This window comes from Maniola hyperantus, chromosome 25 (genome assembly GCF_902806685.2).
Source record: "Maniola hyperantus chromosome 25, iAphHyp1.2, whole genome shotgun sequence".
Taxonomy (NCBI): Eukaryota; Metazoa; Arthropoda; class Insecta; order Lepidoptera; family Nymphalidae; genus Maniola; species Maniola hyperantus.
In genome coordinates, this window is record NC_048560.1 from 8,047,153 (window position 1) to 8,073,407 (window position 26,255).

The 26,255-nt window shown below is 45.1% G+C and overlaps 1 protein-coding gene across 1 annotated transcript in view; it reads right to left on the minus strand.

The window, feature by feature from the left end:
* Window positions 1-1,790: 1,790 nt before the first annotated feature.
* The window catches only part of LOC117994006 (RNA-binding protein 25), a 41,045-nt gene continuing 16,580 nt past the window's right edge, over window positions 1,791-26,255 (minus strand). The window contains exons 11-30 of the mRNA XM_069507336.1: window positions 15,967-16,179; window positions 15,692-15,853; window positions 14,771-14,883; window positions 14,329-14,556; window positions 14,071-14,216; window positions 13,913-14,020; window positions 13,755-13,862; window positions 13,597-13,704; window positions 13,439-13,546; window positions 13,281-13,388; window positions 13,123-13,230; window positions 12,649-13,017; window positions 12,280-12,377; window positions 6,437-6,608; window positions 4,954-5,004; window positions 3,777-3,885; window positions 3,367-3,474; window positions 3,116-3,291; window positions 2,850-3,005; window positions 1,791-2,770 (exon numbers count right to left, since the gene is read on the minus strand). Coding sequence (XP_069363437.1) covers window positions 2,678-2,770; window positions 2,850-3,005; window positions 3,116-3,291; window positions 3,367-3,474; window positions 3,777-3,885; window positions 4,954-5,004; window positions 6,437-6,608; window positions 12,280-12,377; window positions 12,649-13,017; window positions 13,123-13,230; window positions 13,281-13,388; window positions 13,439-13,546; window positions 13,597-13,704; window positions 13,755-13,862; window positions 13,913-14,020; window positions 14,071-14,216; window positions 14,329-14,556; window positions 14,771-14,883; window positions 15,692-15,853; window positions 15,967-16,179 — 2,842 coding nt within the window. The 3' untranslated portion in view covers window positions 1,791-2,677. The remainder of the gene's footprint in view (window positions 2,771-2,849; window positions 3,006-3,115; window positions 3,292-3,366; window positions 3,475-3,776; window positions 3,886-4,953; window positions 5,005-6,436; window positions 6,609-12,279; window positions 12,378-12,648; window positions 13,018-13,122; window positions 13,231-13,280; window positions 13,389-13,438; window positions 13,547-13,596; window positions 13,705-13,754; window positions 13,863-13,912; window positions 14,021-14,070; window positions 14,217-14,328; window positions 14,557-14,770; window positions 14,884-15,691; window positions 15,854-15,966; window positions 16,180-26,255) is intronic.

Below are 26,255 nucleotides of genomic sequence, written 5' to 3' on the forward strand. Positions count from 1 at the left end.
AAACCCTGCAAAGTGCAAACAAATGACATTGAAAATGAAGCTGCGATAGCCTAAGTGGTTACCTACGACGTCCGCCTTCTAGTCGGAGGTCGGGGGTTCGATCCCGGGCACGCACATCTAACTTTTCGGAGTTATGTGCGTTTTAAGTAATTAAATATCACTTGCTTTGACGATGAAGGAAAACATCGTGAGGAAACCTGCATGCCTGAGAGTTTTCCGTAATGTTCTCAAAGGTGTGTGAAGGCTACCAATGCGCACATGGCCAGCGTGGTATACTATGGCCAAAACCTTTCTCTCTCTGAGAGGAGGCCGTGCTAGTTCCCGCCGGCTACTGGAACTAGAGAGACAGCTAGCCACGTTTCAGGCAGCAGGACTGTCAGGTTGAAGTTGAATCATATAAACAAAGGTCGATGTATACCCTAGTTCCCGCCGGCTACTGGAACTAGAGAGACAGCTAGCCACGTTTCAGGCAGCAGGACTGTCAGGTTGAAGTTGAATCATATAAACAAAGGTCGATGTATACCCTAGTTCCCGCCGGCTACTGGAACTAGAGAGACAGCTAGCCACGTTTCAGGCAGCAGGACTGTCAGGTTGAAGTTGAATCATATAAACAAAGGAATGCTAGGCGATGAAAGTTAGCGACCAAGCCGATGCTAAGTACCGAGTTCACATCGCTTCACTTACTAAATAAAGAGAATGCTAAAACGTTGTCGCGCGTGCAGCGATGTCCCCCCGGTGCTGCTAGAGGGCTGAGGGCCTGAAACTATGTATATAATGTGTGTGGTGTGTGGTGTGTGCCGCAGGGCCGCCTGTGCCAGCGGCACGTGCTGCTGCCGGAGGGGCCCAAGTACGACAGCCGCGGCCGCTGGTACGTGCCGCAGCACGCGCCGCCCCTACGACGCCACGCCGCGCCCGCGCCTGCTGCTGCCGCGCTGCTGCAACTGCTGCAAGAAGTCCGTGCTGGGCTGCGAGTAGCATCCCACATCCCACTACTGAGCGAGTGAAGTCACTTGCTGAGTTTGCAATAAGCACAATGGTGTAGTGGTGATAAATAAACTTAAAACTAAAGCTACGAGGGTTCCAAACGCTAACTCATTGGACATTGAAGGTTTTCTACGTAAAATATTTCGATATCACTCAGTGAAGCAGCAATGTAGAACCAACCAATGTCAAATGAGCTCTGTTAGCTATAACTCAGTGTATCACCGCAGGATCCGAATGATACTGAACAATTTGCTACTTCCAAAATCAAATTGTTAGGTAAATATGCAGTCAATTGTATAGCCAACAAGCCGTGATAGCCTAGTGGTTCCGACGTCCGCCTAATACTCGAGAGGTCGCGGGTTCGATCCCGGGCACGCACCTCGAACTTTTCGGAATTGTGCATTTAAAAAAAAAAAATATTACTCGCTTTAACGGCGATGGCAAACCTGCATATCCGAGACTTTTCCATAATGTGTCAACTCTGCCAATCTGCACTTGGCCGGCGTGGTGGACTACGGCCAAACCCTTCTCATAGAGAGGAGACCCGTGCTCTGTAGTGAGCCGGCGATGGGTGAACTCTATATGGATAGCTCTACATCTAGTGATGTCCTATTTTCGGAGTATGTTATCAAAAAAACACTGGTCAATTCCGTTTCGAGATTGTGCATAACAATATTATCCACACGACATACAAACATACAAACATGTTATATTAAATAATTGATCGTTTAAGTATTATTAGATAAGTAAGTAGTACAAAATATATTTTTGTAGCCAATGTAAATAAATAAATAAAACAAGTACAATTTTTGGAATACTTTATTGTTTGCTAGATTACAGTATTACCTCGTATCGTATCATGTAATCCATCGAATGAAACATACATTCTTTCTCTTTCATTCCATTTCACATTCTATATTCACGTCTCACTCACTCTTAAAAATATGAGTTCTAAAATACACACTTAAAATGTGAAGGATAGTGGCAAAGAGTCAGATGTCAAAGACGATATAATGGTGACTCATTCCGATGGCAACTAAAGTTTAGAGTATTCGCTCGCATCTTTTCCTTACCAATGTAATGAGAAAAGGAGAGTCAAACTTACTGTAATTTAAAATTCATTTTCTGTCCTATTTTATTAAAAAGAAAAAGATGCAAAATATACTCTAAAAGTTTAGAGACATGAGAATCGACTTTAGTTTTTCTTAGCCGACTTTAAATATAAACGAATCTTAGCAACCTTCTCGGAGAAACGCGCAAGCGACGCGATATCCCCGGCGCTTTAGACCTTCTGGAGTTAGGTTTCACCCGTGTCACGATGTCATATCAGTGGGCGGCAAGAAGGTCGTATGTGCCGCGTGTAGTGTCACTTACGCGTTGCTCGTTTAGTTTTGCAGTCAGTACTCTCAAGTTACTTCGTAGTCACTCTATAGTTACTCAATAGTTACTTCATTCATTTTGTAAAAATTTGAGTCAATCATAGATAATTGAACGTGTTGTCCAAAATAACGAAATAACACCGAAACTTAGTTTGAAGAAAATTGAAGTAGCAGTAAATCTATTGATAACATATTATATATATGTAACGAGCCTTCCATTTGATTTGACTATATGTATCTTTCTGTACACCTTACATACAGACACAACAATGAACAGATACGTGTTAGACGTGGAAGGAAATGTCACACACGTGCTACTTGTGCAGGCCGGCGCGCTTGGCCTCCAGCTCGTAGATGAGCAGCCGCCACATCTTGACGACGAACACCTCCGCCTCCTCGTCCAGCACCTGCGACGACACACCACAACTTGTTACGTGTCCACTGTCCAGTGTACCGAGCCGCACGCCCAGCCCTTCTCGTACTCACCATCTGCACGTCGTCCAGGATGCCCTGCGGCGCGGAGCCGGCCAGCACCTTGCTGCAGATGAAGTCCACGAGCGTGGGCTCCGGCTCGCCGATGTACTCTACGATCTTCTTGTTGATCCACGGCCGGATCTTCTTCTCCATCAGCACGTTGTCTATCTGTGGACCGAACCCAATGCTTCAAGCCGGTACTTGGCAGACCCAACACCGAACTTGTGCTCGGTGCAGGGTAAGAGTTCCACTTTGTCGAGGATGTGTCGCCAGCTCACCTGGTCCGTGTCGAGCTGGTACTGGAACAGCTGCTCCTTCTGCGTGGGGATCTTGTCGATCAGACTCTTGATGTGCTTCCGCTTCTCCTCCGCGCCCTTGTCCCCCTTCTCCCCCCTGTCGGCGCGCTCGCTGCTGTCGCCCTTTTTACTCTTGTCCTTGTCCTTTTTGTCTTTACCTGCGACACCGAGATGGATCGATTAGTCGGCTTACTTCCGCGGTACTGATGACGGAGGTCGATAGTGTTGCTCACCTCTGTGGTGCGCGTGGTGCTGGTGGTGCTGGTGGTGCTGGTGGTGCGGGTGCGCGTGCGGCTCGTCGTCGTCGTCCGCGAAGGCCGCGTGCACGCCGCGCCGCTCCGCTGCAACGACAGAGGCACACGTCACACGTCACACGTCACACGTCACACGTCACACGTCACACGCCACTACCGACCGATGCACTAACACAATCAACAAAATGCAGTCAGTTTCAAAGTTGAAAAGGTCCCTGTCCACTTTTACTTTCTCTTTCTCTTTATTGTAAATGTATTTGGTACAAAAATATGAAAAAAATAAAAATTCGAAGAGCAAATATCCAATAGGTACAAAAAACAAAACAAAATGCAGACATCTCGGTGACGGCAGGTACACGGACAGCGCAACGAGGCGGCGAGTGACTCACGTTTGGGCGTGTCGGCGGCGCCGGTGGGCGTGGCGTGCGCCGGGTTGGCGTGCCGGAAGCTGATGCTGATCGGAGAGCTGCCGGCGCTGTTGCCGCCGCCCGCGCCGCCCTGCAGCACGACAACGCCACACGTTATACACTCGATGTTACAGCGTCACAAATGGCATGGCGAGTCTCTTGTCCCCCGCCGTCATGTTGTGTGATTTGCAAGGGTGCCAACATAACGTCAGGGGTAAAGTTATAGTGAACGGTCTGTACAAGATATTTTGACGCAAAGCGACCTTTAATGTGGTCCGACCTTTATTTTTAGGGTTCCGTACCTCAAAAGGAAAAACGGAACTCCTTATAGGATCACTTTGTTGTCTGTCAAGAAACCTACAGGCTACTTCCCGTTGACCTAGAATCATGAAATTTCGCAGGTATACCTAGGTAGGTATACCTGCCGATCGGTAAGATCTATCGGTCGGACCGGCCGATCGGTAAGATCTTATAGCTGACATTTGGGGAAAAATCTGAAAACCGTGAATTTAGGCTTCGATCACACAAAAAAAATTAAATTGTGGTCATGAACTAATAGTTAGTATTTTCAACTTTCGAAGTGAGTGGCTATATCAAGTGGGGTATCATTTATTTATTTATTTATTTTATATCTTATTAGAACGGCAGTACCACTTACACTAACTAGATGATTAATAATAAATTTAAATACAAATAAAGGTACAAGAAAAAAGACACAAAATACAAAACGATAAAAGATCAAAGAATTTTGAATATGTACGCTGAGAACATTGAATGACATATTCATGCAATGGTCTCAGCGTATTTCAGTAACTCCCGAACCAGTATTATATGAAAGGTCTTCACCTGTACATTCTAAAACAGATTTTTATTTATTTTTATGCATCATAGTTTTTGAATTATCGTGCAAAATGTCGAAAAAATACGACTGTAGTACGGAACCCTCATTGCGCGAGCCTGACTCGCACTTGGCCGGTTTTTTATTGTCATTAGCCCTTTGTAAAGAAAACGTCGGCAAATTTTACAAATAACTTGTCATATGCGTACCGCAATCTCCGTCGAGTAAGTATCGAGTCTCAAGTCGCGCCCGAGGGAGCAGCAGGAAGCAGCACCGACTCGACCTGTCGCGTGCTATACAATATAACCGTGAGCATCTTACCTGGTATCTGTCCTCGGAGGGCGGGCGCGGGGGCGTGCTGCCGCCGTCGCTCTGCACAAATAAACATTTTCTTTTTAATTCCCAAATTGCCTTTGCTAGGAACCGAACCCGGGAACTTCTCACATGTAAACAACGTTTGCGATTGCAGAAAGCACTCTATTGACACCAATTCTCCGCGCCTGTAACAGATCCCCGAACAGAGCCCCGCAGTCCGCAGTCCCGCAGTCCGTGTACCCGTCGCACAGCGGTGTAGATATCCATACAGAGGGGAAGCTTCCTAACAACGTTCACATTTTATACCTATTCTTATAGGGTTGACATCTTTTGCAAGATAGAATATAAATTAAAAATATTGTATAGTAAGCAAGATGTGTAATAATTGTAGTAATAGTGATCTACTTACAGTAAGTGTTACACAAAATAGACATTGGTGTCGTTGTTAAGGTTTACCTGCGGCCCTACCGCGGTTGTTTGACAGCTACAATGTCACGATCGCAATCATCTCCGATTGGTTAATGCTCGCTCACTATTGGCCACAATGCATTGTTTAAACAAGAATCGCACAAATTCAGCCAATCAGAACAATTGAGATTGTAATAATGATTGATGCCGGTTTTAGACAATCGCCCTACAGGATGCTGAATTTGATAATGACATGTATTTTCAAATCCAAGATTGCGGAAATGCACTTTTTATCATAAATAAACATGATTTACACATTTTGTAAAATTGGATGTCCGCCATCTTGGATTTGAAAATAAATGTCATTATCAAATTCCGCATTCTGAAAAAGTGCAAATTTTCGAAATCGAAAAGGTCGAACTAAAAAAATAGCAGCCACTTTTTCAAAATATGAGCACAGTTTGAGGATCACAGGGGACCCCAATCGATTTGCAAACTAAATACTTTCAACTTAGCTTTTAATTTCTATTTTTCTGTAACAAAAACTATTATTATGAACAAAATAAAATCATAAGGAAGATTATAACAAAATAATAAAAGTATGCGCACGACCCACAGCACAGCACAGCACAGCACAGCACAGCACAGCACAGCACAGCCCTGCCGTTTGCCATCGAAGTGGCGCGAGACGGAGCCCGTGACACGTCTGTGTGCGTGAGCGAGTGTACCTACAGCTTCCCCTCAGTACCCGTAGTATAAGATTTTACGTCACACCAAACGTTGCTAGAATTCGAGAGTCGAAACCCTTCTGCGTTATAGTAAACTGGATCTCAAATGCCTTGTTTTAAAGCTCAAGTTTGTTTACACATCTAAAGCCAGCGCTGCAAGCGGAAACGTTGCGAAATCAAAATCAGTGGCATTGAAGTTTTAACTTCAATTCAAGGCGCTTTAGGTCCATTTTACTTTGATGTTATTGTGTTTCGATTCTCGAATTCTAGCAACGTTTGGTGAGACGTAAAATGTTATAGTACGGGTACTGGTGTATATGTACTCGTGTGGTGGTGTGGTGTGTGTCACTCACGTGTCTCTGGTGCGGCTGCGGCGGCGTGTCGGGCGGCGCGCGGTGCCGGTGCTTGCGGTGCTTGCGGCGCGGCGAGGGCGCGGGCGGGGTGAGCGAGCCGTCGGGCGAGCCCGCCTCCGGCTCGGCCTCCTCCACGCGCTCCATGGGCACGCCCGCCGGCTCGGCGCCGCCGCTGCCCGACAAATAACCACTATTGTATTTTACTGGCTATCAATCATAATCATATCAATACAGTTTGCGGCAGAAAATATGAAAATACTGTACATCGACTTTTAGAAAAAGATAGCGTTGTCTGTCGTTGTGACGGACTAAACGTCACATAGGTATGAATGACAGAGACGAAGCCGAAATCTAAATATATAAAAGAGTCAAGTTAGTAAAGCAGGCGAATTATTGGTTATTTTTTAGATTAGTTAGTTGAAATGTCCTCTGATATTTAAAGTTGCGCGCGGATATGGATCACAACGCGTACAGGCTTATCGAGAGTTTGGTCTTTCAACTAACCTTACTGAAACGCACAACAGACGGAAACGTTGAAGTGCGGAAACCAACCCAGAGCGAAGAAGAACCTTACTGAAATATTAACTTGATCGGGGAATAAATGCTATTGCAACCACTTGATTGAAATTGTGACCTAAACTCAAAAAGTATTTACTCTCTCGTCAAGTCTCGAGTCAAAGCGAGACTGACTTAAAACCGTCAAACAACCGCATTTATAACAATCGATTCAAGATGGCTGCCTCACCACAGATCGCGTGATATCGGATGAGTCAAATAATGTCCAATTCATTACACTAAATTAAAATTGATAATCTCGATCATTACTTTAAATTCAAACCAATTCTTAACAAAAAAAATAAAAACCGACTTCGATACACAAACACTCAAAATTGAAAAATAATTTAAATTATTACCGAATATATTATGTATACAAGAGTTAATATAGTTCCATAATAATATTTTTAGTGCCGGTGCCAATTAGCTTTAGCTGCGCGAATCGTCTAGACTTCATATTTTTATGAGACTCCACAATGGCACCTCATTGGCACCGACCCCAAAAATATTATTATGGAACTATATTAACTCTTGTATACATAATATATTCGGTAATAAATTAAATTATTTTTCAATTTTTAGTGTTTGTGTATCGAAGTCGGTTTTTATTTTTTTTGTAAAAAAATTTTATTTCACAATTTTTAGTGGCCCCATGGAATTATGCTATGACTGGTTAAAAATCTACTGTTTACTAAGCTATTACACTGATCGCGAGCAATTTACTCTTATCCGTTGAGGAGTTCCAGTATCTCCAGTATCTTCCAAGATGTTCATCAGATCTACACCAAATTTAAATGGGACCAACTTTGAACTCAACTTCAAACAAAAAAAGAATTTTCAAAATCGGTCCAGGCGTCTTCGAGTAATCGGGGAACATACATAAAAAAAAAAAAAAAAAAGATTCCGACGAATTGAGAACCTCCTCCTTTTTTTGAAGTCGGTTAAAAAACCGGCCAAGTGCGAGTCAGGCTCGCGCAACGAGGGTGCCGTAATACAGTCGTATTTTTTTGTACATTTTGCACGATAACTCAAAAACTATGACGCATAAAAATAAATAAAAATCTGTTTTAGAATGTACAGGTGAAGAACTTTCATATGATACCCCACTTGATATAGTTATCTTCCTTCGAAAATCAATCAGCCTGGTTGCGTCCACTGCTGGACATAGGCCTTCCCAAGAGCACGCCACCACACACGATCCTCCGCCTTCCTCATCCACCCACTTCCCGCTCTCCACTCCAGAACACGTCTGCCCCATCGGCCATCGGTTCTGCGGCAGACGTGGCCTGCCCACTGCCACTTCAGCTGGCTAATTCGTTGGGCTATGTCGGTCACTCTGGTTCTCCTACGGATTTCCTAGTTACGGATTTTAAAATAAATAAATAAATAATCTTTATTTCACAATTCAATATACTAATTTTACAATTCAACATAGCCCGCTCCATAGCCCGCTGAGCGACTTTGAACTTGCGGACAAGGCCAACTGTCAGTGTCCACGTCTCAGCGCCATACGTCATCACAGGTAGGACACACTCATTGAAGACTTTCGTGTTTAGGCTTTGGGGTGTAACGTATCGACGAATTGAAGACTTGACGCAATTTACCAAATGCTGCCCAGCCCAGCTGTATTCTTCTGTCAGCTTCCTTGTCGAAGTTGTTCCTACCAAGTTGTATTACTTGTCCTAGGTAGTTGTATTCTTGAACAACTTCGATGCTGACATTTTCGACAGAGATGGATCTCGGGATAACGTACCCATTAAACATGACTTTCGCTTTGTCCACGTTCATCCCGAGAGCTACTCGTCTGGAAGAACAGCTGAGGTCAGTCAGCATTTCTTCAAGGTCTTGCAGCGATTCCGCCAATATAACTATGTCGTTTGCAAATCGCAAGTGTGAGATGTATTCGCCATTGATGTTTGTCCCCCGACCGTTCCAGCCCACATCTTCGAGGGCGCAAGTAAACAGTTTCGGGGATATGATATCTCCCTGTCTTACTCCCCTTCGAATGGGAATCGACCGTGTCTGTTGGTCTTGGACTTGAACGGTCATCGTGGCGGCATCATACAGGGATCTCAACACTTGGATGTAGTGCCACTTGGCATCGCTGCCGTGAATCCAGTACAGCCCAGGTTTCGATGGAGTCGAAGGCTTTCTCATAGTCCACAAACGCTAGACACAGAGGGAGATTATACTCTTGAGTCTTCTGCATAATCTGCCGTAACGTGTGGATGTGGTCTATGGTGCTGTAACCTTTACGAAACCCAGCTTGTTCCGGAGGTTGGAACTCGTCAAGTCTATGTACTTCGTAACGTGTGGATGTGGTCTATGGTGCTGTAACCTTTACGAAACCCAGCTTGTTCCGGAGGTTGGAACTCGTCAAGTCTATGTACTTCGTAACGTGTGGATGTGGTCTATGGCGCTGTAACCTTTACGAAACCCAGCTTGTTCCGGAGGTTGGAACTCGTCAAGTCTATGTACTTCGTAACGTGTGGATGTGGTCTATGGTGCTGTAACCTTTACGAAACCCAGCTTGTTCCGGAGGTTGGAACTCGTCAAGTCTATGTACTTCGTAACGTGTGGATGTGGTCTATGGTGTTGTAACCTTTACGAAACCCAGCTTGTTCCGGAGGTTGGAACTCGTCAAGTCTATGTACTTCGTAACGTGTGGATGTGGTCTATGGCGCTGTAACCTTTACGAAACCCAGCTTGTTCCGGAGGTTGGAACTCGTCAAGTCTATGTACTTCGTAACGTGTGGATGTGGTCTATGGTGTTGTAACCTTTACGAAACCCAGCTTGTTCCGGAGGTTGGAACTCGTCAAGTCTATGTACTTCGAAAATGGAAAATACTAATTATTAGTTTATGACCACAATTAATTTTTTTTGTGTGATGTATCCAAAAATTCACGGTTTTCAGATTTTTCCCCCAATGTCAGCTATAAGACCTACCTACCTGCCAAATTTCATGATTCTAGGTCAACGAGAAGTACCCTGTAGGTTTCTTGACAGACCGACAGACAGACAACAAAGTGATCCTATAAGGGTTCCGTTTTTTTTTTTTTGAGATACGGAGCCCTAAAAATAAGCTAGCAATATCTGGTACTTTAGTCAGTGTTGCTGACATATAAAAGAAAAAAAAGGTGACTGACTGACTGATCTATCAACGCATAGCTCAAACTACTGGATGGATCGGGCTGAAATTTGTCATGCAGATAGCTATTATGATGTTGACATCCGCTAAGAAAGTATTTTGGATAATACAACCCCAAGGGGGTAAATAGGGGTTTGAGATTGATGTGGTTCATGATGTGGTTCACGCGGACGAAGTCGCGGGAATAAGCTGATCATTCATTCAAATGTCATTGTAAAGGTTGATGTACAATATTAGTTGCCGGCTACTGTAGTAGATTGTACAAGTGAAGGTGGTCGCTCACCTGTCGTCCGAGTCGATGGGTTCGGCCTCGGTGGGCAGCTCCCTGGTGGCCTGCGCGCGCAGGTAGCGCTAGGCGCTCCCGAGCCTGCCAACAACCAAGTGAAGGTGGTCGCTCACCTGTCGTCCTAGTCGATGGGTTCGGCCTCGGTGGGCAGCTCCCTGGTGGCCTGCGCGCGCAGGTAGCGCTAGGCGCTCCCGAGCCTGCCAACAACCAAGTGAAGGTGGTCGCTCACCTGTCGTCCGAGTCGATGGGTTCGGCCTCGGTGGGCAGCTCCCTGGTGGCCTGCGCGCGCAGGTAGCGCTAGGCGCTCCCGAGCCTGCCAACAACCAAGTGAAGGTGGTCGCTCACCTGTCGTCCGAGTCGATGGGTTCGGCCTCGGTGGGCAGCTCCCTGGTGGCCTGCGCGCGCAGGTAGCGCTAGGCGCTCCCGAGCCTGCCAACAACCAAGTGAAGGTGGTCGCTCGCCTGTCGTCCGAGTCGATGGGTTCGGCCTCGGTGGGCAGCTCCCTGGTGGCCTGCGCGCGCAGGTAGCGCTAGGCGCTCCCGAGCCTGCCAACAACCAAGTGAAGGTGGTCGCTCACCTGTCGTCCGAGTCGATGGGTTCGGCCTCGGTGGGCAGCTCCCTGGTGGCCTGCGCGCGCAGGTAGCGCTAGGCGCTCCCGAGCCTGCCAACAACCAAGTGAAGGTGGTCGCTCACCTGTCGTCCGAGTCGATGGGTTCGGCCTCGGTGGGCAGCTCCCTGGTGGCCTGCGCGCGCAGGTAGCGCTAGGCGCTCCCGAGCCTGCCAACAACCAAGTGAAGGTGGTCGCTCACCTGTCGTCCGAGTCGATGGGTTCGGCCTCGGTGGGCAGCTCCCTGGTGGCCTGCGCGCGCAGGTAGCGCTAGGCGCTCCCGAGCCTGCCAACAACCAAGTGAAGGTGGTCGCTCACCTGTCGTCCGAGTCGATGGGTTCGGCCTCGGTGGGCAGCTCCCTGGTGGCCTGCGCGCGCAGGTAGCGCTAGGCGCTCCCGAGCCTGCCAACAACCAAGTGAAGGTGGTCGCTCACCTGTCGTCCGAGTCGATGGGTTCGGCCTCGGTGGGCAGCTCCCTGGTGGCCTGCGCGCGCAGGTAGCGCTAGGCGCTCCCGAGCCTGCCAACAACCAAGTGAAGGTGGTCGCTCACCTGTCGTCCGAGTCGATGGGTTCGGCCTCGGTGGGCAGCTCCCTGGTGGCCTGCGCGCGCAGGTAGCGCTAGGCGCTCCCGAGCCTGCCAACAACCAAGTGAAGGTGGTCGCTCACCTGTCGTCCGAGTCGATGGGTTCGGCCTCGGTGGGCAGCTCCCTGGTGGCCTGCGCGCGCAGGTAGCGCTAGGCGCTCCCGAGCCTGCCAACAACCAAGTGAAGGTGGTCGCTCACCTGTCGTCCGAGTCGATGGGTTCGGCCTCGGTGGGCAGCTCCCTGGTGGCCTGCGCGCGCAGGTAGCGCTAGGCGCTCCCGAGCCTGCCAACAACCAAGTGAAGGTGGTCGCTCACCTGTCGTCCGAGTCGATGGGTTCGGCCTCGGTGGGCAGCTCCCTGGTGGCCTGCGCGCGCAGGTAGCGCTAGGCGCTCCCGAGCCTGCCAACAACCAAGTGAAGGTGGTCGCTCACCTGTCGTCCGAGTCGATGGGTTCGGCCTCGGTGGGCAGCTCCCTGGTGGCCTGCGCGCGCAGGTAGCGCTCGGCGCTCCCGAGCCTGCCAACAACCAAGTGAAGGTGGTCGCTCACCTGTCGTCCGAGTCGATGGGTTCGGCCTCGGTGGGCAGCTCCCTGGTGGCCTGCGCGCGCAGGTAGCGCTAGGCGCTCCCGAGCCTGCCAACAACCAAGTGAAGGTGGTCGCTCACCTGTCGTCCGAGTCGATGGGTTCGGCCTCGGTGGGCAGCTCCCTGGTGGCCTGCGCGCGCAGGTAGCGCTCGCGCTCCCGCGCTAGGCGCTCCCGAGCCTGCCAACAACAAATATATTCTACACTATGTATTTCATCTACTTTCATCTATTTTTATCAAATTTTCAAAAAGAGGGAGATTCGTTTCGTTTTTCATTCACTCAGCGGGCGATGGAGAGAGCTATGTGCGAGTTTCTCTAGAATCAGAAATGAGGAGATCCGTAGGAGAACTAGAGTAACCGACATAGCTCAATGGTTGCGAAGCTGAAGTGGCAATGGCCAGGGCTCCGTCTCGCTCGCTCGAACTGCCTGCAACGCGATGCAAGTATACCTCTTTGCGCGCCTCCTCCCTCTGCCGCGCGCGCTGTATCTCCCTCTCCCTCTGCAGGTCGCCGGTGAGCGTCACGTCGAGCAGCAGCTTGGGGCGGTACATCTCGTCCTGTTGCCGTCTCGCTCGCTCGAACTGCCTGCAACGCGATGCAAGTATACCTCTTTGCGCGCCTCCTCCCTCTGCCGCGCGCGCTGTATCTCCCTCTCCCTCTGCAGGTCGCCGGTGAGCGTCACGTCGAGCAGCAGCTTGGGGCGGTACATCTCGTCCTGTTGCCGTCTCGCTCGCTCGAACTGCCTGCAACGCGATGCAAGTATACCTCTTTGCGCGCCTCCTCCCTCTGCCGCGCGCGCTGTATCTCCCTCTCCCTCTGCAGGTCGCCGGTGAGCGTCACGTCGAGCAGCAGCTTGGGGCGGTACATCTCGTCCTGTTGCCGTCTCGCTCGCTCGAACTGCCTGCAACGCGATGCAAGTATACCTCTTTGCGCGCCTCCTCCCTCTGCCGCGCGCGCTGTATCTCCCTCTCCCTCTGCAGGTCGCCGGTGAGCGTCACGTCGAGCAGCAGCTTGGGGCGGTACATCTCGTCCTGTTGCCGTCTCGCTCGCTCGAACTGCCTGCAACGCGATGCAAGTATACCTCTTTGCGCGCCTCCTCCCTCTGCCGCGCGCGCTGTATCTCCCTCTCCCTCTGCAGGTCGCCGGTGAGCGTCACGTCGAGCAGCAGCTTGGGGCGGTACATCTCGTCCTGTTGCCGTCTCGCTCGCTCGAACTGCCTGCAACGCGATGCAAGTATACCTCTTTGCGCGCCTCCTCCCTCTGCCGCGCGCGCTGTATCTCCCTCTCCCTCTGCAGGTCGCCGGTGAGCGTCACGTCGAGCAGCAGCTTGGGGCGGTACATCTCGTCCTGTTGCCGTCTCGCTCGCTCGAACTGCCTGCAACGCGATGCAAGTATACCTCTTTGCGCGCCTCCTCCCTCTGCCGCGCGCGCTGTATCTCCCTCTCCCTCTGCAGGTCGCCGGTGAGCGTCACGTCGAGCAGCAGCTTGGGGCGGTACATCTCGTCCTGTTGCCGTCTCGCTCGCTCGAACTGCCTGCAACGCGATGCAAGTATACCTCTTTGCGCGCCTCCTCCCTCTGCCGCGCGCGCTGTATCTCCCTCTCCCTCTGCAGGTCGCCGGTGAGCGTCACGTCGAGCAGCAGCTTGGGGCGGTACATCTCGTCCTGTTGCCGTCTCGCTCGCTCGAACTGCCTGCAACGCGATGCAAGTATACCTCTTTGCGCGCCTCCTCCCTCTGCCGCGCGCGCTGTATCTCCCTCTCCCTCTGCAGGTCGCCGGTGAGCGTCACGTCGAGCAGCAGCTTGGGGCGGTACATCTCGTCCTGTTGCCGTCTCGCTCGCTCGAACTGCCTGCAACGCGATGCAAGTATACCTCTTTGCGCGCCTCCTCCCTCTGCCGCGCGCGCTGTATCTCCCTCTCCCTCTGCAGGTCGCCGGTGAGCGTCACGTCGAGCAGCAGCTTGGGGCGGTACATCTCGTCCTGTTGCCGTCTCGCTCGCTCGAACTGCCTGCAACGCGCTGCAAGTATACCTCTTTGCGCGCCTCCTCCCTCTGCCGCGCGCGCTGTATCTCCCTCTCCCTCTGCAGGTCGCCGGTGAGCGTCACGTCGAGCAGCAGCTTGGGGCGGTACATCTCGTCCTGTTGCCGTCTCGCTCGCTCGAACTGCCCGCAACGCGATGCAAGTATACCTCTTTGCGCGCCTCCTCCCTCTGCCGCGCGCGCTGTATCTCCCTCTCCCTCTGCAGGTCGCCGGTGAGCGTCACGTCGAGCAGCAGCTTGGGGCGGTACATCTCGTCCTGTTGCCGTCTCGCTCGCTCGAACTCCGCGGCGGCGGCGGGGTCGTCGGGCGCGCGGGAACCTGTCACAGAACACAAATCATTTATTTCAATATCATTAAAACCGCTTATTATGCCTTTGAGCATAATTAGTGTTGTATAGAAATGTCTGTAGTAGCAGAGCCTAGCCTCCTAGCCTCCGCTTCTGGCACTTTACTCATGAACGCTACAGTTGGTTTCACGCTAGTAGTGAGTCGGATGAGGCCACGTCCAGCAGTGGACGTCCACACCACTCACCGAACACGGCTTTGCGCAGCTGCTCCAGCTCGTCCTGCTCGCGCGCCCGCTCGCGCGCGTCGCTCTCCGCCTCCCGCACGCGCGAGCCGAGGCGCCGCTGCAGCTCCTTGCCTCTGTGATACACAACGCGGGTTGAACACTGTACAGGTACCGGCAGTAAATATTGTACACCCTTTAGCACGTTTAGTAGAGCGTTGTCTCTGTCACTCATACCTATGTGACGTTCGGTCGTTATCTCTTTATAAAGTTCGATGTGCAATATTTCCTGCCGGGAAACGCCCAGGCGACGCGATTTACAGGACGCTTCAGACCTTCTGGAGTTAGGTTTTCACTCGTATCATGATTTTATAGTCGGATGGGCCGCGTGGGGTGCGCCTCTCATGGATCTCAGCGAGACGCTACTTGTTTATCTTTTATGAACAGAAGGAATGGAAAAGGTCCTAAAATGTAACCTTGTGCGGCCCGTAATTGTACAACTGCTTCGGAAGATTGCTTTCCATTCACGTCTACCTTTTGTACTCAATCATTAAGTAAGAACTCATTGACTCCAATGTTGTATGCCTAATTCCGTAATGATGCAATTTCGCGACCAATGTTTCATGATGAACGCAGTCGAAAGCCTTGGATAAACCACAGAAAATGTCGAGTGCATCACGTGACTCCTCCCAGCGTTCAAATATATTTTGAACTAGCTTATGCCCGCGACTTCGTCCGCGTGGAATACAAAAAAAAATCATACGCCTATTTTACCCCCTTAGGAATTCAATCTTCAAACATCCTTCATAGCGGATATCCGTGTCATGTATTTGCATGCCAATTTTCAGCCCGATGCGTCCAGTAGTTTGAGCTGTGCGTTGATAGATCAGTCAGTCAGTCAGTCAGTCCAGTCATAGCCACCAGTAACATGTACTGTGTACTCACTTGTAGTACTTGTGGTCGTCTCGCTCGTCGTCGTAGTCCTCGAGGAACTGCTTGAGCCTCTTGGCCTCTCGCTCGCGCTCCTCCTCGCGGCATCGCTCCCTCTCCTTCTCGCGCTCGTACTCCTTGCCCTTACGCCGTTCGCGGCTCTCCCAGTTACGCAACCTGGAACATTCATTTTCCATTTTTCTAACATTCTTTAAAGAAAAAGCTTCCCTCGCTGTCTCTGTCCCTCCCGCGCTCCCTCTGTTGCCCGACACAGCACTCGTCCCACTCACCTCTCCTGGTAGGCGGCCTCCTTCTCCCTCGCCTTCTTCTCGAGCCTCTTCTTGTCTCTCGCCTCTTCCTCGAGCTCCTTCTCGCGGCGCGCGTCCGCCTCGCTTCGCCCGCGCGAGCGCTCCCTCTCCCTGTCGCGCTCCCTCTCGCGGTCTCTGTCCCTCTCGCGCTCGCGGGAACGTTCGCGGTCGCGCTCGCGTTCTCTTTCGCGCTCCCTGTCGTGCACAAAAAATAATACAGATTAGATAACAGAAGGACTGACTGATTTATGAAAGCACAGCCAAAGCCGCTGGTGTTAGAAACTTGAAATTTTGACAATAGGTTCCTTTTATAATAGAGGGTGGCATTCACTAAGAAAAGATTTTAGAAATTTTACCCTGATTTTTTTTATTTTGGAATTTTAAATAGGGGATAAAAGTTTGTATGGAAGTCCGCAGAAACCTTCTCGTAGAAACGAGATTTGTGCGGCGCTTTACATTTTCTCGATTCAAGTTTGTCCTCGTATCAGGATTACATTGTCAGGTCGTATGTGCCGCGTGTAGTGCGCCTCTTACGTATTGCAGCTGACCGACTGACTGACTGACTGGTTTACTAGTACAACGCACAGCTCTAACTACTGGACGGGTCAGGCTGAAATTTGGCATGCAGATAGCTTGTATTACGCGTGCGTATGTAGGGGTGCAGCGACACGCACACCACCATCGCTCAGCACACACTTCACACTACTGAGTACTGACACCCTGTACCATGCGTACAATGGTAATGAATGTGAATACGGGTGATAGTGTATACCGTCTCCTGGCTCTGCGCACGTCGCGCCGGATCTCGCGCCGCGTGCGTATGTAGGGGTGCAGCGACACGCACACCACCATCGCTCAGCACACACTTCACACTACTGAGTACTGACACCCTGTACCATGCGTACAATGGTAATGAATGTGAATACGGGTGATAGTGTATACCGTCTCCTGGCTCTGCGCACGTCGCGCCGGATCTCGCGCCGCGTGCGTATGTAGGGGTGCAGCGACACGCACACCACCATCGCTCAGCACACACTTCACACTACTGAGTACTGACACCCTGTACCATGCGTACAATGGTAATGAATGTGAATACGGGTGATAGTGTATACCGTCTCCTGGCTCTGCGCACGTCGCGCCGGATCTCGCGCCGCGTGCGTATGTAGGGGTGCAGCGACACGCACACCACCATCGCTCAGCACACACTTCACACTACTGAGTACTGACACCCTGTACCATGCGTACAATGGTAATGAATGTGAATACGGGTGATAGTGTATACCGTCTCCTGGCTCTGCGCACGTCGCGCCGGATCTCGCGCCGCGTGCGTATGTAGGGGTGCAGCGACACGCACACTACCGTCGCTCAGCACACACTTCACACTACTGAGTACTGACACCCTGTACCATGCGTACAATGGTAATGAATGTGAATACGGGTGATAGTGTATACCGTCTCCTGGCTCTGCGCACGTCGCGCCGGATCTCGCGCCGCGTGCGTATGTAGGGGTGCAGCGACACGCACACTACTGACGCACGTTACCACGCGTCTAGTGCAAGGTACCACTTGTAGAGAGATCACATGTTACGTAGGGGTGCCAACGGAGCCCTACCACTAACTCCCCGTTGTGTTTGTCGGCGGGCTGTTTCTCGTGAACGATAACAGGTAGAGAGTTAAAATGTTTAGCGTGTATTTTTATTGTCACTATAACTGTAAGTAATTAAAAGTTTTAAAATATCCGCCAAGCAAATTTTAAAAAATAATATCTTTTGCACGACGACGTCCGGAACCCTTCGCCCGGTTTTTTATATAAATATAAATTGTCAATGCTGCTTTTAAAATTTAAACTGACGGTTAGAAATAAATTGAGCATAATAAGGCGTAATAGTTTCTCCGAACTTTGAATTAGATAATGTTATGTGAAACACGCAGTGTACAGTGTTCGAGGATCGCGGAGTACTGAGCCTGTGCGAGTGAGAGTGCTCAGTTCTATGTATATTGTATGTTATGTGATACACGCAGTGTACAGTGTTCGAGGATCGCGGAGTACTGAGCCTGTGCGAGTGAGAGTGCTCAGTTCTATGTATATTGTATGTTATGTGAAACAGGCAGTGTACAGTGTTCGAGGATCGCGGAGTACTGAGCCTGTGCGAGTGAGAGTGCTCAGTTCTATGTATATTGTATGTTATGTGATACACGCAGTGTACAGTGTTCGAGGATCGCGGAGTACTGAGCCTGTGCGAGTGAGAGTGCTCAGTTCTATGTATATTGTATGTTATGTGATACACGCAGTGTACAGTGTTCGAGGATCGCGGAGTACTGAGCCTGTGCGAGTGAGAGTGCTCAGTTCTATGTATATTGTATGTTATGTGATACACGCAGTGTACAGTGTTCGAGGATCGCGGAGTACTGAGCCTGTGCGAGTGAGAGTGCTCAGTTCTATGTATATTGTATGTTATGTGATACACGCAGTGTACAGTGTTCGAGGATCGCGAAGTACTGAGCCTGTGCGAGTGAGAGTGCTCAGTTCTATGTATATTGTATGTTATGTGATACACGCAGTGTACAGTGTTCGAGGATCGCGGAGTACTGAGCCTGTGCGAGTGAGAGTGCTCAGTACTATGTATATTGTATGTTATGTGATACACGCAGTGTACAGTGTTCGAGGATCGCGAAGTACTGAGCCTGTGCGAGTGAGAGTGCTCAGTACTATGTATATTGTATGTTATGTGATACACGCAGTGTACAGTGTTCGAGGATCGCGAAGTACTGAGCCTGTGCGAGTGAGAGTGCTCAGTACTATGTATATTGTATGTTATGTGATACACGCAGTGTACAGTGTTCGAGGATCGCGGAGTACTGAGCCTGTGCGAGTGAGAGTGCTCAGTACTATGTATATTGTATGTTATGTGATACACGCAGTGTACAGTGTTCGAGGATCGCGAAGTACTGAGCCTGTGCGAGTGAGAGTGCTCAGTACTATGTATATTGTATGTTATGTGAAACACGCAGTGTACAGTGTTCGAGGATCGCGAAGTACTGAGCCTGTGCGAGTGAGAGTGCTCAGTACTATGTATATTGTATGTTATGTGATACACGCAGTGTACAGTGTTCGAGGATCGCGGAGTACTGAGCCTGTGCGAGTGAGAGTGCTCAGTACTATGTATATTGTATGTTATGTGATACACGCAGTGTACAGTGTTCGAGGATCGCGAAGTACTGAGCCTGTGCGAGTGAGAGTGCTCAGTACTATGTATATTGTATGTTATGTGAAACACGCAGTGTACAGTGTTCGAGGATCGCGAAGTACTGAGCCTGTGCGAGTGAGAGTGCTCAGTACTATGTATATTGTATGTTATGTGATACACGCAGTGTACAGTGTTCGAGGATCGCGGAGTACTGAGCCTGTGCGAGTGAGAGTGCTCAGTACTATGTATATTGTATGTTATGTGATACACGCAGTGTACAGTGTTCGAGGATCGCGAAGTACTGAGCCTGTGCGAGTGAGAGTGCTCAGTACTATGTATATTGCACTATAAAATGGTATCGACTGTTGGTAAGTCATTTTGTGTTTCACTGTGCTTAGTAAGAGATGTTAGTCGTTACACCTCACCAAGCAATTTTAATAGAATTCGAGCGTCGAAATATAATAACGTCTAAACATTAGGATAATGATTTAAAGTCAAAAATAAGATTTAATTTCATAAGAATTCCGCTGGAAGCGTGGGCTGTATAGATATCTGCCGTTTTTTAACTAAAAAGCTAAATGCAAAAAACTATTTTTGAATTATCGCTGAAAACGAAAATAATTAAGTTTTCGGCGTCTATATTTCTAAAAAATATTTCTAAAAAATAATGCTACGTAGGACCAGATAGCCAGATCTTGCGGTTCAATAACCTATTATTAGCTCTAACTTACTTAATTTTAAGCTTACATATTTAGCTTAATTAATCTGTTGGTTTTCCAACTAAAAAAATAATAATAATGAGGTGGGAAGTAGGTAGAAGAGTTCCTTAGCACACTTTCCGAAATATATCGTGTAGCACGTGAGTGTCGACACTCGACGGCGACTCGATGTGCTCGCACTAAGCGCAGCGATAACGAGTGGCGCTCGTTATCGGCGCACGTGCGCTTTACGAGTTTATTTGCCGCCTCACGAGACCACCGTGTACATATATATCATCATCATCATCATTGTCAACTGAGAGACATCCACTGCTGGACACACGTCCCTACAAGAGTAGTTACAGTTCAAAGTAGATAATGTTGACAAATAAACAAAACATATTTTTATACAATTGATATTCTTAAAATCGGAATTGTATTCTATCAAGGAGCTTGTAGTCGATCGAAAAAGCCTATACCGAAACTTTAAAGTTATTAAGTATATAATGTTATTTTATTCTTGAGTGGATTCGGGGAATGAAACCAAGACTTAATTGCGTTTCTATACAACTACAGAAACAACATTTAAAGCCTTTATTTACGGTTTTAACAATTAATCTTTTCTAATTATAAACACAAAATATCCGTTTACTTCAAAACACCAACAAAACTTCAGATTCAATTGACATAACTGTCAGTAGTGACATTTGACAAGCTAAGTCCACAGACTTCAGGATATGTCTTTTATGCACCAAAGACAAAGTAATAAATTAAAGAAAAGCACTGAATAGGTGTCCATGGGTAAAGTGGTTTTCTTTACATCTCCACCCCCGTCAGAGTAACAATTGCATGTGATAACGTATGTAATTGTTCAGTTATTATCAAACACTGGAGACAGTTTTGTAATGTGGTAAAGATTTGATTCAGCTTTCTTGCGTCCGGTATCAACTTCATAGATTGAATTTGAAATTTTCTTCAGAATAGTGTATGGCCCAATCCTCAATTCATCCATTTTCTTCCTATTTAGCCGATTTCCGTTTTCCACATAAACTCCTCCTGTGGTTATACTGTTGTTTACAAATGCATGACGTCAGAGCACAGATAATCTATCGGCCAAACATGGCCGACAGTGTTTTCACCTGTCTAAGAAAAATATTATTTTAAATTAAAGTTTTACGGTTTTTAGGGCGCAAAAAAATATAGTGTTAATTTTTTTGATATAATAGGACAAATATTAACCATTTAAGACCAACTTAAAAAAATTGTCAAGTAGCCTATTTAGTTTCCGCATAAATAATTTTTGTAGGGGTAAGGAAGTCATAATTATAAAGAATTTTTATTATTTTATTTTGGATTATTTGTAGACAATTTAAATTAGTTTTAGCCGCACTGCCCCAAATTTCTATCAAATAATCAAGATGAGGTTTTACGAGTGAGTTGTAAATGTTTATCCGAACCTTTTGTGGAAGACATCGAACTATACCATATAGTGATCCTAGAAGAGATGACAGTGTTGATTTTACTTTACTTATGTGCGGTTTCCAAGTTAACTGGCTGTCAATCGTTAAACCAAGGTATTTTTCTTCGGTAGATTGTTTAATTTTAAAATTATTTATTGTAAGTGGAATGTGTACCGGGACTTTTTTGTTTTTTGCTTTAAAAATAACATAGCTCGTTTTTGATGTATTGACAGTTAGTAGGTTGTATTGAAACCAGTCATGTAAGGTGTTGAGATCCTCTTGTGCTAATTTTATTAAGTCATCGATTGAGCGTCCATAGTAGAATATACATGTATCGTCAGCATATAGACTTACTTCTCCATGTAAAGATAAATCACTAATATCATTGACATATATTAAAAATAACAGAGGCCCTAGTATAGAGCCCTGAGGAACTCCGCAAGTAATGGACATTCTGCAGACCATATAAATTTCACATCTTTTCGTAGTAAATTGTGTAACGGATCTAGGATAATCGCACTGTGTGGTACGAATTTATGATGAAAATTTACTTTTCCTAGGAATTGTCGTATATTTTTCCTTGTTTTTGGTATTGGAAAGTTCTTCACAGCGGTCAAATAATCTTTCAGAGGTCTGATTGAATTGTTTTCAATTATATGACCTAAATATTTGGCATAATTATTTGCAAAAGAACATTTAGAAAATTTTAGTCTAAAACCTTCTGTTAGTATTGCTTCCATTAGTCTTGATAGATGTAATAAATGATCTTTGAAAGTTTTTGAAAAAATTAAGATATCATCTATAAAATTTACCGCAAAATTAGAGAGTTCATATTTTCTAATAATGTTTCCCAATATTCTTTGGAAAATAGCTGGTGCCGTCTTTAGGCCAAATGGGAGACAAGTCCATTGAAAATGGCCCTCCTGTGTTACAAATGCAGTCTTGTATCTATCTTGAATTTTCAAAGGAATTGACCAAAATGAATTTATGTCCAAAGTAGAAAAATAGTTACAGTTTACAGTTTTTGACATTAAATCCTCTATCAAAGGAAAAGGTTGAGATTGAGGGACTACAATTTTGTTCAGTTCTCTGAAATCTATACACAATCTTGTTCTTTTTTCATCTTCTTTTTTATATGCCAGAGTAACGAATCCTCAATCAATTTTTTTTTTAATAGTTTTGCTATTTGATTTTCTATTTCTTTTCTATCTTCAGGTGTGCATCTGTATGGACGTTTGCAGCAATACTTATCTACCATTAAGTCAATATGAGCTTCATAATCTCGTACAGTACCTATATCATATTTATCTTTAGCAAAAACCGATTTGTATTTTTCTATTAGCTTATCAATTTCTGATTGTTGGTATAAATCTAGATGGTTTACTAAGATTTCAAATCCATCAGAGTTTATATGTTCATTGAAATTTATTTCACATTTATTTGTGTGTCTAGTTTCTTGCTTTAATACATCAGAGTGTAAAAACAAACCTTCTTCATTTTTGTCACCTAGTACATCAGGAATTTTGACATTTGTTATCTTTGATGTATCAGTTTTTGAGTAGTTATCGTTTTTCGTATCCTTTTCATTTGAAGTTACGTTCTTTTCTTTTGGATTGTTACATTGTATAATCTCTAATTTTTCATTTTGTGTTAAGTTGAAATTTTTTATGCAATCCAAACCAATTAGAAAATCATAGTTAAAATTTTCATTATCGACTACAAAAACATCCATATTTCTTTCAATATTGTAGATTATTATTTTTAGTGTTACCATCCCTTTTGTTTTCTTCTCACCATTAATAGTCTTCAAGTTTACTTTTTGTATACTATCTGTATTTTCGTTTGGATATATCTTTAATAATCTTGCATTTATTAATGATACATTTGAACCCGAGTCATAAATTCCGGAAACATTTAAAGTATCATTTAATAGTAACTTGACTTTTATTAATGGTGGCACCTCTAGTTTTTTGGATTTTCCTCGTTCAGTTCAATTTCCAATTCTGAGTTATTTACTGTTTTTACAACTGCATTTTTGTTTTTCCCTTTAAACCAGCAATTTTCCTCAGGATGATAACGTTTCCCTTTTTTTTCGCGGACACAGATTTGACATGGTTTTTTTTCTTCATTTTTTTTGGATTTTGTATCAGGATATATAGAACTTTTTTTATCATATTTATTTTTTCCAACTAAATGTTCCAATCTTCCTAATTCATTGTAGAGATCTTCGGTTCCTTGTAAAGTTTCTCTGTCAATTTTATCAGCTACATAATTAGGCAAACCGAATGCTATAAGGTCTATGAGTGTCCCAGTATCAATTGATTTTCTTACTTCCAGTAACAATTTTTCTTTTTTTAAGGCATACTCAAGTATCAGCCTGTCTGATATTTGAAAGCTAGAGCATATCGACTGGGTGACCATCCTTTGTTTTTAAACGTTTCACAAAAATTTTCCTCCCATTTGCTCCATTCTGATTCCACCGTAAGTTTTATTATCATGCAACTGTACCAGTCTACACTAGAGTATTCCAAAAAATTTTTTAGAATTTCAATTTTCTTTCTATCTTCGTTGATCTGGAAACGTTCACATTCTTTATTAAAATCTTTAATCCACTGGTCAGCATTTGAGTTTCTGCCGGTGAATTTCTCAATTGTAAAGTCCTTTGCAATTTTCCCCAAACTCTGAGTTTCTGATTTAATTGGTTTTTCTTCCAGCAATTTCTCTAATAGTTTTTCCAACGTTCCACTTGAGCCACTAGGTATAGATTCAGGACTATTTGTTTTTTCTATAATCTCTTCTAAGTAAAAATCATTAAACTGTAAGTTTTGTTCTTCATCCAAATATACTTTTGATATATCATCTGTCAAGGTTATCCATATTTTCCTTGTTTGATGTCTTTTAAGCAATGATTTTCTTACCTTGGCATAGTTGGAAGTGTTTGTAATTACTTGGTGCAAATTTGCAGGTTGAAGCTCGGCAGGTATTCCAAATATCTGTCCTGTAGGTGTAGCTATCGAGGTTATACAGATGGTATTTGATTTTCCATCCGCTGCTGGTTTCACAACAAAATCAAACCGCAACCGTTCCATGTTTAGTGAAATATATGCAGAAAATGTTGTTTTATAATGTTATTTTATTCTTGAGTGGATTCGGGGAATGAAACTAAGACTTAATTGCGTTTCTATACAACTACAGAAACAACATTTAAAGCCTTTATTTACGGTTTTAACAATTATTCTTTTCTAATTATAAACACAAAATATCCGTTTACTTCAAAACACCGACAAAACTTCAGATTCAATTGACATAACTGTCAGTAGTGACATTTTTTTTTTTTTTTTTTTTTTTTTTTTTTTAATTTATTTTACGGCCCTGGATAACACTCCTTTAAGGCCTTTCAAAAATTTACAAATTCTAAAATACAAAATTGCTTATAACTAAATATTATTCTAAAAATACAAAATTGCTTATAACTAATTAGTCTAACGTTTTTACACTTTATTTATAGTATTACTTATATAATTAAAAATAGACTTAAAATATGACGTTTTACACAACAAGTCCTTTACATGGCGGGGAAAATCAATTTTTTGTTTTTGTTCCATATTTATAGTGTTTAGATCACTGGCTAATATAAGTCTTTGTATGCCAAAAGCTGGACATTTGAGTATCATATGATTAACATCAGCCTCCTCATAATCACAATAGTTGCATTTTTTACTGTTTAGTATTTTTATTTTATTCAGGTGTGTTGGCACCAGACAGTGACCAAATCTCAGTCTATTCATTAATGATGTAAATTTTCTAGATTCACACTTCGTTTTGAAATACCATGGTTGTATTGGTATTTCCTTTTGAATTTCCGCATACCATTTTCCTTTATTTTTATTAGTCACATCCCACACTTCACTCCACAATTTCTTTTGTCTTATTTTAATTGTATTGCATAAATCCGTAAATGGCACCTTGATGCTACTTGAACAATCTTCATAAAAATTACTTTTTCTTGTAGCAGAATCAACCACTTCATTTCCTGTTATGCCTCTGTGGGAGGGTACCCAAACAAATTCTATATTAATTCCCCTTTGTTTTAAATTAAGTAGTACATTTTTAATTTGGAAAATAATATAAACTAATTTATAATTACTAAAATTAAAATTATTTATAGCTAAAAGAACACTTTTCGAGTCTGTTATTAAAACATAGTTATTCATTTTAAACATTAATTCTTCTTTGATATATTCCAATGCCTTGAACAGGGCAACGCATTCAGCAGTAAACACACTGCAGTCAGAGTTTAATTTATATGATCTACATTTTTTTAACTGTGAATCATAAAAAGCAGAACTTACAAAGTTCTCATTTTTAGAACCATCCGAATATATCCTATAATGATTTTTACAATTTTCTTCAATGAACAATAGGAAGTCTAAATTGGATTTAATATCAGTGATGTGTATTCTATTTTCGAGGTTTATTACATCATAGTGGCAATCATACATAGGCCAAACGTCATTCACATTTATCTTACTAGCAATACTATGCATATAAGTCATAATCATTGACATAGTAGGTCCTTTACCGGAAAGAAGTGCTTCCGCTGTAGGTTGTAGAGTTTCAATTGATGCTTCAGTAACTTTTAATAAATCCTGTGGAAGTAATAATTTGTTTACCAAGTTAGAGTTAGCGAATAGTTGCTTCAAACAAAACTTTTCAGCCAAATAAACACGTCTCACCGGCAAAGGAGGGATACATGTTTCTACTTCCATTGAATTAATAGGTGTAGACCGCATTGCTCCACTTATTATTCTCAAACCTATATTTTGAATGACATCCAATTTTTTCAACAACGATGGATTAGTTTGCATATACGCAAGACAACTATAATCAAAATGACTTCTAACCATACTATTGTACAACAAAGT